General features: G+C 42.0%; 1 protein-coding gene across 1 annotated transcript in view; it reads left to right on the forward strand.

Moving 5' to 3' along the window:
• The window catches only part of WIF1 (WNT inhibitory factor 1), a 49,499-nt gene extending 37,521 nt beyond the window's left edge, over positions 1-11,978 (forward strand). Inside the window, exons 5-10 of the mRNA XM_067313966.1 lie at positions 526-621; positions 2,278-2,373; positions 3,807-3,902; positions 7,900-7,995; positions 8,618-8,713; positions 11,142-11,978. Of these exons, the coding sequence (XP_067170067.1) occupies positions 526-621; positions 2,278-2,373; positions 3,807-3,902; positions 7,900-7,995; positions 8,618-8,713; positions 11,142-11,263 (602 nt within the window). The 3' untranslated portion in view covers positions 11,264-11,978. The remainder of the gene's footprint in view (positions 1-525; positions 622-2,277; positions 2,374-3,806; positions 3,903-7,899; positions 7,996-8,617; positions 8,714-11,141) is intronic.
• Positions 11,979-12,295: the final 317 nt, after the last annotated feature.

Consider the following 12,295-nt stretch of genomic DNA (forward strand, 5'->3'; position numbering starts at 1 on the left):
TAGCCTTGAAGCTGACTAGTTCATCTGAATACAGATTTCATCACTTTGTCACCTCAATAGTAAAGGATGTAGTAATTAATGCAATGCAAGCTGCAGTGCAGTTTACTTAAGGCTGCACAAATTGAAACAGGTCCTGTTTATTAAGGGCATGTCTAACTAGCACTGCAAGTCCTGTATTGGGTACCAGTTCATTTCTGAGTGGGACTGAAAAAGTGCTGGATTGTGCAGAGGGTTCACATTACTAATTCACTTACAGAATAGCAGAGCAATAGAGCACATGCTCTATCAACAAGCCCATCATATGTTTATCTGAACACACGATCAAAACTGTATTTGTAGATTAACAAAAAGGATGCTGATTTCTCTTGAGGAGTTCTTAGCTGAACTTTCATTTTTGTCAGCATTTGCCTGCCTGTCAGTGAATATTTTTACCATTGTATCAAAGGAATATATTGATCCTACTGAAAATGAGTGGCAGCTGAAGTATGTAATATCCAACTAAGATTGTCATTATATCTTATGAAGCGGAGTGTCTGGGAGGATGCAGAAATGGAGGGTTTTGCAACGAAAGACGTGTCTGTGAATGTCCAGATGGATTTTATGGACCTCACTGTGAGAAAGGTAATTTAAAAAAAGTCTTCACAACAGTTTTCTTTACCATAATCATAACAAAAGTGTAATTACTGCACTGTAATCTCTTCTAAAAATGGGAATGGCCTATTCTGAAGATTTCATATATTTTGAATCCTCACAAGTAAGAGAATTACTGCTATGATCCATGGTCTAATGAAAACCTCAACTGCTTACAAGGAAAATGTTTTCTCTCCAAGGAACTGTTTTTAACAAAAATTGACACAATAGTTAAGGGATACTCAATCACAGAGACTTCATCTGTCAAAAAGATTAAATGGAATTTTGCTGCTAATGAAGACAAACACGGGACTTCTGTTGTTCTGCATTTGTTTATTTGAAGATAAGATCTAATTTGGAGGCAGAATGACAAAGATGGGAAGCATGAAGGAAAGTCTCCCTTCTCCTTCCATTAGTAACTAACACCCAAAAACAATATTTCTGGGAGAGAGGGACCTGAAAATTGATGTGAATTGGTGAGGAAAATAGCTCTTCTTCATACTTCTTCCTTCCTCCTCCCTCTGTGGGAGACTTTCCCCAGGGTGACCCAAGACAGAGCGAACCAGCCCCAAGGACATGCTAGTCCAGTGTCATCCTTCACTCCCAGACACTCTGGCCACGTCCGAAATGTTAAATACAAAGGGTCAGGGACCACTCTGTGGCCTGGAGGCCAGCTAACGCAGCACAGTTTGCATTTGTGTGTTTAAACTCTTTTACCCTCCAACGCAAAAGCCTCCCGACTCCCGGCATGGAGGAGCTCCAGGTGCCGCTGGCCCCAGGCCGTGCCTGGGTGCTCTTTGGGAGCGCGCCCACCAGCCAGGGGCGAAGCCGTGCCAGGAGCGGCACTGACAGTTTAACGGGATGGATGAGTCCATGCCCCTGCTTGGTCCTGTGCCCAGGCTCTGTTTAGCTCGCTGGTACAGACACAGCCTGGCTGCATGTACTAATTGCGGCCAACCACGAAAGGAAACACTGTTCCCCGCTGGGCCTCCCTGAAGGAGACTTGTGGGGTGGCCACAACTGCGGACAAGTCTGCGGGAGAGCACAGGGGCTCTAAAGAAGTTTGGGGGCGGGGGGCATCCAGGACAATTACCCACCAAACCAGGCCACACAAGAGGCTCCCCGAGCCTAAATTAGGTAGCCGTGCTAGTGCTCAGGTATGCAGAGGGTGAAGGGTTCATTGTAAAGCCCGCCTGGGAACCCCACTAAATTATTGACACCTCTGAGCACAACCCCTAAAGAAAGAGTCTTGTCTGCAGGGCTGAGACACAAGCTGAAGCACAGAAGTCCCGTGATAGAGAGGACCGGGGTAGCGGCAACTTCAAATTTCCAGAGGGTGTTGGTGAGTCTAAGCGGGCAGTTTGCTGTCCCCAGTTCAGTATTAAATTGTACAAGGGACAGTTGTTGCTTACAAATGGAATCAGATTTTTAAACTTAATCTTCCCTTTTTTAGTAATACTGCATACAAATCACCAGGTATCAAGCAGAAATATAATTGATTTAACTCACTAACAAAGTGAGTCCTTTGCAAAGCTGACTTGTTACATTCAGCAGAAGGAAAAGGAGTGTAAGGAAATTGTGTTGTGGCTTTACATGGTCACTCGCTACCCTACCAGCGATGTGATTTCTTCCCTTGCTTCTCCTTAGCTCTGTGCGCTCCTCGCTGCCTGAACGGTGGGCTCTGCATTACGCCCGGCTTGTGCATCTGCCCTCCTGGATTCTACGGCATCAACTGCGACAAAGGTATCTGCAGGGTAAAAACCAAGGGACCTGCATCTGTCCACTTTGCCTATGGACATGCTCCACATCCTGCATCCACTCTTTATTCCCTCATGCTAATTTCCCTCTAGGAGTGAATTTTGGAAAGTTGAGAGAGTGATGAAGTAAGTAACAGGTTTTAAAAGATGTAGTCTTGTGATTCTTCTGTGGAGAGTTTACCGCAACTGGGAGCTGTAGTAAAAATGTAGGGACTTGCAACACGTCACAGATACAGTGAAGGTGTCCATGTATGCCAGCTCAGGGAAGGGTGGTTTATATAATCAGTTCAGTTGATCCATTAAAAGCTGTGAGATCTACCACAAAATTCACCAGTCTATGAAAAAAATGATCTGGATTTGAACTTTGATTTCCTGGAGTAGAGTGTTAGTACATTAATTTTTTCAATCTGGACACTTAGAAAATAAGCCATCTATTCATTTTTTGTTGCTGCGTTGAGACTCAGGGATAAAAAGGAACAATCAGCTCTTCAGAACAGTAATTTGGAGCAGTCCAGACTCCCATACAGAAAAAAACAAGAAGTTTGCTACAGAAGTATAGCCAACCAGCTCATGGCGGAGAGGATTACAGAACATCACAGTGCATTTACTATTGCAGAACCAGATGAAGTAATGAGCAAATGAAAAGGTCTTAGTGGACTTTAAGCCAAAATAATGCCTTACATTTTAGGCCTTTAGATGTTTTTGCACAGAGTGTTGTTATCAAAGTCCTTCTGCCTTGTGTCTCATCATTGATGAGACCTTTGCCACATCTGAAAGATGTTTTAAGAGTGCACTGTAATGAAATGTGCCCAATATCTTGAAGGATGTTGAACTACAAGATTAATGTGAACGCCAGATGATTGGTGAAAAGTCTTGCCTAGTGCAGTGAAAGTAAGTTAGCAGGTCAGAGACACAGCATTTGCCTCTATGTCACCATATAACAAAAACTTGTAGAGGTGTCTTTCTAATTAAATCTAACATCTCCCAGGGCCCTAATTAAGAACTGCACCTTTTCATTCAATTAGTGAAGTATCTGCCTGTAACGGTAACTTCCAGTCCCAGATTATGTTCCTTTTACCACACACTGGCAATTTCAATAGCAATAATGACTTGATTCTTCACACGCCTTACATGTGAGGATTAATAGAGATAGAACACAAAATCCGTCCTTGGGGTCTCATTGCTGTATTGTTCACTTCTTTCTGTCCCTTTCTATTGACTTGTGTGTGTGCCAGCGTAAAGCACTGTGTTAGAAAAACTGCATTTCAGTCTTCCTTTGTAAACCAGATGAAAATATATTAATGCAGCTTTTTAAAACCTACTCAACGTCTATCTAGGATGAATAGCAGAAAACATTAAGGACACGTCAAAGTGAGTTCACATTAGTGATTTAGTTTATTCCTGTTTTCTTTGTTTTAGCCAACTGTACAACAACCTGTTTCAATGGAGGAACATGTTTCTATCTGGGAAAATGCATCTGTCCTTCAGGATTCGAAGGAGACCAATGTGAAATTAGTGAGTATCATCTCTGTGGGCTCCCTTTCACTTACATCAAGCTATGCTATTTACAGTGCCTGAAAGATAAAGTGCAACCTGCTTCTGCTAGGCTCGCAGTGAGGGTCGCCGATGGCAAGTTGGGGTCTCTGAGAGAGTGAGGTGCCTCATGCCTCTGAATGAGATTCCTATTGAAAAGTTTTGACTTGTCACTGGACCATCTCATCCCCTGCCATGTTTTGTTTTTACTAGTAACCAGGCTTGGAAACAACCCTTGATCTGTAAGTGTGCAAGCAATACTCTGTGCAGCAGACAGGTGTGTTGTTGTGTCAAGCCCACATGGAGGAGATATTTTCAGAAATTATGGCAATGCACACTCGTGTACAGAACATTAGATTTGAGCCCATAGCTCTGAAAAGGCTACTAGAAACCGGGAGTGGAAGGGTTTGGGGTAAATGGGCGACTAAACCGTAAGAGCTGAAAGCTTTCACTTAACGTATTAAGTTGCGTTCACACGGCAACTTGAAAATCCATGTCACAAACATCAAAAGACTTGCTATTTTCAGAAGTTCAGCATCAAAGCATTTCAAAATATTTTAGCCCATGGTTGATCTAAGTGTTCTGTGTAAAGCCGGGGGTGGAGATAAGGCCAGGCTGGAACAGAACTGGGAGGTCAGCTGTCAAGCATTTGATCTCACTAAAAGAAGAGTTTTCTCACAGCTCTGTTAAATTGGATTAATTCTATAGTTCCGCAACTTGAATGGCGTATGAGCATTTTGGTTTTGAGAACATGCACCAAGGTCATTCTTTCTGGGCTTAAAGCTTCTGACAGACCGCTGCACATGGACCTTCCCCACCTTTCTGCTGTAAATAATCTCACTGACTTTCTGAAGAGTGTTCACAGGAGCAAGGAGAGCAAAATCTGGCCTCGTACACATAAGAGTTGATTTCTTAGTATGCATCAGCAGAGGCAGGCTCTTCTCACAGTTATGAAATTTATATCAACAAATACTAATTCACACATGGAAATTAACTCTAATGTGCTGTCAAGTGAGAGGGGACAATAAGCAAACACCTGTGCAAAGAAAGAAGAACACAAACGCCATAGGACGTACATTTTGCACAGTAGTTATGTGTAGATAAGTAGTAGACTTTAGCAAATGTTTCACCATATCATATCACATATCAACAGTGTGGATTTCCGTTGAATTTACCTTTGTTTATATCAAATTCAAATTTGACACTTTGTCAGGACCTCATTTCTTTCTTTATTCCCCAAAAGTATACTTTGCTGGTACTTCTCAGATGATGATCAAGGTTTTATTCCAATTCCAGGGAGTACATATTTTATGTCAGTGGCATTTTTTGTAGAGTATCCTTAGAACTAATATTATAGGATGTATAATTAAGAGTATTCTGTTTAATTGGTCTGTCCCAAGGGCCCTTAAGTTCATCATTGTCTACTGCTGCTTAGGACAGGTGCAACTGACTTTGGCTTCTGGCAAAGGCTTACCTGTACAAGAAAATTAAATTAATTAAACTGCAGGCAGTAAACTACTTCCTATAAAAAAGAAAGAGAAAATTCAGGATCAGAGTTTGCTAAGAGCTAAACTGGAAACCCATTGATGAGACGACTATGCACTTGCCTAGGCTTTTGTAAAGCTTGGACAGCAATTGTTAGAGCATGATTGATGGCTGCTACCACCTCTGGGCACCGCACCAGTACCAGCACAACAGTGGAAGGCTGCAAAAAATGCTAGACAAGGCTTATAAACATCAGAGGAGAAACAAAATTCATTCTGGTTTCTTAGATCCAGGGCCAGCTACTTTCAGGCTTGGGGGTCTTGAAATAACAAGAGGAGAAAACCTTTGCAATAGGCAGAAAGCCATCTTCAGAAAACTGCTAAGGTTTTTTTTAATGTTGTTTAAAGATTTTGAGAGCTTGTCTAATAGTTGAATCGCTCTCTACGACTCCTGGGAAATTTACTGAACTCAGTACTAATACTAATACAATACTAACAAGCATTCACAGTCTTCCAGTTTTTTTCTAACTATAGTTATGCATTGTCTCTAATTAGTGTTGCAGTTTGAGTCTGGAGAGTTTTATTTTGTTTTTGATTCCTCCCCTATTTGTTACCAGCTGTTCTGTTGCTCTTTCCATTTCTCAGTTAATAATATAGAGAGTTATCAGCCTTTCCTCCATTCTGGGAAAATATGTTAGTCCAAAGTTAATTGAACCATGTTGAGCCAAATGCTTGCTTAATGCAACACTGGAAGTCTGTATCACACCCTTGACCCATATTCTCCAGACTTACTTCAAGAACTAGGAAAATTCCTGGATTTCCTTAGCATTGCTCCTTTCAGTCATTAATAACTTCAGATGCAAATGTGTGCAAATCAGAATACCTCACAGTTCCCTGCCCAGAGGCTTCTGCAGGGAGACTGTGCTTTTGCAGAAACTCTCCTTAGCATGGTTTGTTCTGTAGGCTGGTTATGAAGCTTGTTTCTGGGCTATTAAAATAAGTATGTACATTAGGAACAAATGCTCCTTTTATGCTGACAATACACACATGCATCACAGAAGTTTGACGGGGTGGAGAGCTCAGCAAGAAGTATGTGGGGTATTTAGTTCCCAAGAGGGCAGTCTGTGACTGGGATGAGCACATTTGCTGAGGTTTCCAGCACAGTAAAACAGCAGTGGAAAAGATGAGTGCTGATGCTTAAATTACCATGTGCAGGTCTCAGAGTTAACATCCTTTAAAAAAAAAAAAAAGGAAAGGAAGCAGTTTGCTGCTCCAGGTTCCGATTTTTGTTTGTTCACAGACTCAGGCAGATATTAGTGCTAAGCCTAGGCTGGATGTATATTTTTTTCTGGAGACCCTAAAAAATGTTGTGGGATTAGAAAAAAAGAAAAATTTGGACAATAATGAAAGAGCTGCATCACTACATGTGGCCACATAAGAGGCTAGAGGCTCAGGGTGTAGCTCCTGATTGCCTGATACCGCCCAGGGACTTGGAAGCGAGTCTGCCTTAGCCTGGGGAGCACCTTCGCCCTGGGGCTGCTGTGCTGGTCCTTTCTAGAGGCAGGTGAATGTGTGATTAGTTAAATAATGCAGATAAATTCCAGCGAGGGAGTCAGGGATTGACAATCTGGGGATGAGAGACTCCCTTTAGGTTTGAGAAGGGCCCTCGAAGGCCCCTGGCTCTAAATCAGGCCCAGCAGGAGTGTGACCGTGGGTCTCCTCCGTGGCCAGCGAGCCAGGGCCAGGCCTGCTACAGCAGCGTGGTCAGACCGAGCTTCTTCCTTTGGCAAAGTGTGGGTGTGAGGGAAAGCAGTTTCCAGACCAGAAAGAAAAGCCTTGAAATATGTCTGCCCGGTCTAATTACAGTTACCAAAGATGCTCTGTGCTTTACAGGCAGGAAAGAAGGGCACATTTTTTTAATAGTTTCTGAGCTGTGGTGTGGAGCAGTCCTCACTGCACCGTCCACAGCATCATGGCACACCAAAGCCTTTTATTACAAGCTGACAGGCCCAACCAGTCTGTTTATTTTCTGCAAATAACCACCATACTTGTCAGTTCTGAGCTTCCCGTTGCTTAAAATATCTCTCATATGCCACCAGATTTTCTTCTGCTTGTGCTCTATGGGTATGGATGCCACTTTTTGCAAACAGTAAGAAGAAAGTCTGTACGTTGCTGCCTCCCTCAAGAAGGGTGAGGAGCAGGAGGCAATAGTGACAGGTGGCACAAGGGGTCCTTCAAAGTCCTAGTGGCACAAATCCGGGCAAAAGCTGTGGACACCAGGCTTTGGCCATGCTCCCTCCAGGCCTCCTTCCATGCAGGATGCATGTCAACCTTGGGAGCACAGCCCTGCCAAAGTGTCCTGCTGGATCCGCAATACCCCTCTTACCCCACCATCAGATGAGTGTTTCAGGTACAAGATAGGCTTTTCAGTCAGACGGTTGTCTCCAGTACCTGCAGGGGATTAAGACCGTTGTTTTCATGCTTCCTATTTCTAGGTAAATGCCATCAGCCCTGTCGAAATGGAGGTAAATGTACTGGTAAGAATAAATGCAAGTGCTCCAAAGGTTACCAAGGAGACCTCTGTTCCAAGCGTAAGTACTAAAGCCACCCTGCCAGCCCTGGTTATATGAGCATCGAGCTCATATACAGTATCTTTTTACATAATATCAGCACTAACTGCTTGTTGTTAAGGTATTGCAGGTTAATTGGCTTCCTGGGTGTACTGCATACGCTCACCTTAAAAGAGTTATGAAACATGGAAACATTTTTTTCAAAAGCCTCCCCACAACCTTTTCTGTACTATGAGTTTCTTTAAAACAGTAATGTGTCTGTATAATAATAGCAAATGTTGCTAGATAAATACTGCTTAAAACAGCAATACGTTGCAGCATTAAAATCCTGCTGGAGGATTTTGCCTGCCTTTCACGAATGCAACGTGGGCTGGATTCTCCTCTCGTCTGTTCTGGCGGGCGCTGAGCACTGCTGTTTGATGTGCTTCTCCCAGAGACGCTGAGCCAGACATTTCAGTTCAATGGTGGGGCAAGCTGCTTCAGGAGCCTGCACACATTCAGTTTAAAATCACAGATTTACTGTGAAAGCCCCAGTCAATGCTAAGACTAACATATTCGAAGGAACAGCAGGGAAAGCAAATACGTAACTCAATCGCTGAATGAAATGTCAAGAAGTCAGATGTATGCTCTCACTTTATTACAGCTGTCTGTGAACCCAGCTGTGGATTATATGGCACTTGTTTTGAACCTAACAAATGCCAGTGCAAAGAAGGCTGGCATGGAAGACACTGCAATAAAAGTAAGTGGGAAATAAACTCTGAGAATCCACATTGGAGAGTCTTATAGAGTGGGTGCCATGCAGAGATGACTGCTTCTAAAGCCTTTCCACAATCAGTAGTAATAAAACATTCCCTTTTTTTCTACTCTATAAACAAAACAATAAAAACTAAGGTTTTAATATTCCATAATTTTAACTACTTAAAAGAAAAAACAAAATAATTTAAAACTGCTTTACCAAAATCAGCCTTCCTTTTTGTAGATTCTCATATCAATAAGATTTCTAGAAGACCCCATGTATACTCCACCCATGGTGTTGAACTGGTTTAAAGCCCTTCAATAATCCCCATTAATGTCAGCTGCCTTTAAAATGTTGGATAGGCATTTTTATAAATAAAACTTTTTCAGTTTTCAAAGCTGATTAAAATTAGGAAAAATCAAATGTTATTTAGAAACGTTGAGAAAAATTTGAAAGGTTATACAAAATATGTGCTTACCAACTTTCAAGTTTTCTCCTCCTCTTTCCCACCCACACTCCACAGAGTACAAAATATGCTGTCCCAAGGCAAAGCTAAATTCCTTAAAATGAATTTGTGTTTTGAATTTGTGATCCTTATGACATCTAGCAAAAGTGAAGCCACTGATCATCTCAGTGGATTTAAAGTAGCACTATAAAATTAGTTGAAATACAATTGGATATATCCAGGCAGCAAATTCACATGAAATTTTGTATTTCGTGTGAGATATAGTGCTATAACAGCAAATCATGAAGAAACATTCTGTACATTCTCACATGAGGTATTAATGTTTATCTTAAGCACTATTAGCTAATTACTCACATATTGAATATATTAAGTGGCAGTGATAACAAAAGTTGCAAAAATTTGCAGCAGTTAGTTAGCCATAAGAAATGTGAATCTTACATGTCTGCATCAAATAAATGATCATTTTTATTAAATGCTGTTGATGCTTGTGATTTGTATCATATTAAAATGTATCAGAGTTAATAGAGTTGTTTCATAAAAAATATATAGTATCTAACTAAAATAGATTATGCAGTGAAAATTAGGTTTGGGGAATCTACTTTTGTGCTGTTAGCTAGTGGACCAGCATAATTACATATGTCATTCCCTGAAGGAGAAATAATGTTGACATAAGTTATGGTTAGAGAAAAGGTACATGGAAATCAATACAAACTTCAATTCCATCTTCCCATAATACGCTTATTATTATTGTTATTATATTTTTATTATAAACAGCTTAGATAGCAAGTGACAGAGTATGTGCTATAAATGAATGTCCCCAAAGAAATAATTATCTGTACAACAAAAACAAAATGCAGAGTGTGACGGCCATATTATGAGGATTCAATAGTCAAACATTACTGTCAGCGCCAAGATTTTGAAATCTTCATTACTTGGATTTAAAGTTTGGGTACAGTCCTGCAGTGTTTAGCACTGCAAAACTCTTTGTGTTCAGCAAAGAAGCTGAGAATGGGCCATCTGGGTAACGTTCACCCCTATTTGAAGTGCTTATGTAGGGCTTAAATTGCATGTGCAGCTCCATGTGTGACACTGCAATTCACTCTTTTCAAATAAACCCCAATATGGCTTGATCTTTAGAGAAGATTCACAGTCAGTTTCAGAGACTTGCTCCATATTCTTTGAGCTGTGAGTTCAGCAGTCGTGCAAAGTCAGAGTCTGCAGCTGTAAGCAGCAAAGTTCAGAAGAACCTGGACCGGGCACGTCTGCAGCAAACGCATGGCCTCTCAGGCAAACTGCCCTCTGAAAGACATGGTTAAAATGATTGAACTTGGGACTCTGGTTTCAAAAGTCATTTCCATGAGCTTGAGATGATGAGATGGGTAAACAAAACTGTAAATAATCACAACATAATACTTTGGATTCCATTTTTATTGTTCATTTCTATTTTCAAGAGCAAAGCAGCTCTGCTAAGCCAGTTTGAGACTCGTTTCTTTTCCCAGGTGTTTATTGTTGCTGCTGTTCTTTTTCTTTATATTCAGCTATTAAAAAAAAAAGAAAAGAAAAGCTCGTATAACTAACCCAGACTCTCCCCAGAGGGATGCTTATACCCCGAGACTGATAATGCTCTTTGCGCTTGTGGCTGGCAGATGCACAAGGCTCAACACGTGCGGGCTGTGCGCGTGTGACTCCCGGGCCGTACGGCAGCCGAAGCGTGCCAGCGTTTGCTCGGGGCTCCGCCGAGGCAGCCGTGCTGTAGAAGCCGATGAAATTGCGGCTAACTCCCATCTTGCAGCACCTCAGCCTTTCTTGGGGGCAGGAGAGAGGAGGGCGCAGGGACAGCGCTTGCCTAACGCCTGTCCCAATTTCTTTGCTGGAACGGGGGGACCGTCTCCACTTGCAATAGCAGCAGGGGCCAGGGCGGCTGCTTCCGCGGCCGCTTTTGGCTTGAGCTGGCTCCTTTTGCAGGGTACGGAGCCGGCGTCCTGCGCGCCCTGCGGCCGGCGGGCCCCAAGCACCGGCAGCACACGTCTTCGCCGAAGAGGGCTGAGGAGAGGCAGGTGCCACCTGAATCCAATTACATCTGGTGAACTCAGGCCTCTGAAATGGTTCGTGTTACACAAAGCTCGTAGCCGTCATGAACCTTTCATGGACTGAATGTTTAAAATGCTGTTCGTTACAGTTAACATTACTGGCTGGAATTTTATTAGCTTTGTTATAAACCACTGAGCTGATATTTACTATTTCTTTTAAGTTTGATAAATACTTCTATGGCATGATTATATAGGCTTCTTCTTTCAGTGCTTTGGATGGTGTTTTGTACTATATTTCAGTTATGTTTAAACTTCCTTTTTTGATTATATAGCTGCAAATATTTTCCAAAAATTAGGTAACAGTATTCCAGCAGAGAACCTCGTAGACACTAACCTGAATCATTTCAGTGACTACAGGTTTAGTTGGCTTAAGGCAAAGGCCAGATGTCTTCTACATTTTTGCAATTGTGTGTTTAGACTTTTCCCTGAGAAAAATAAATAAAATAAATAAGAGTTACCTAATTTAAAAACAGAATAACTCAATTCAACAATATTTTTGGTCTTTCAGTTTTGCAGAGTACTGTGTATTAAAAATACAGTGTGGTAGTGCCATTTAAGCATCATAATATATTGTAAACAAAGTAGAACTATAATGTATGAACTTTTTGCATTGGCTTGAAGCGATATAATATATTGTAAACAAAACAGCTCTTATGTAATAAACTTTTTATACTGGTTGTTATGTATAAAATAAAGATGCTGCTTTAGTTTTCTGAGTAGTGATCGGTGTGGTCGGCTCCAGTTGCCCGAGTGCTGGGCGGGCAGGATGGTGGCTCTGGGCTCCCTCCTCGAAACGCGGAGGGAACTGGAAGAGTTTCCCCGTCTCTGCTTCCCAGCTGCTGAAGGCCGCTAAATCACACTGGACAGCTGGCATGTTAGTTCCTCAGCTCTGAAAATTATTTCAGAAGAGCAATTTCTTGCAGTGCCTTTGGAAAGGAGGGGGTAGCACCAAAGGACAGGCATTGCCAGAGGTAAGTCAGTGCATCTGCCCTCCAGCGCAGCCTCCTTCCCCCCTGGCACGTCCAGGCA

This window comes from Apteryx mantelli, chromosome 1 (genome assembly GCF_036417845.1).
Source record: "Apteryx mantelli isolate bAptMan1 chromosome 1, bAptMan1.hap1, whole genome shotgun sequence".
Classification (NCBI taxonomy): Eukaryota; Metazoa; Chordata; class Aves; order Apterygiformes; family Apterygidae; genus Apteryx; species Apteryx mantelli.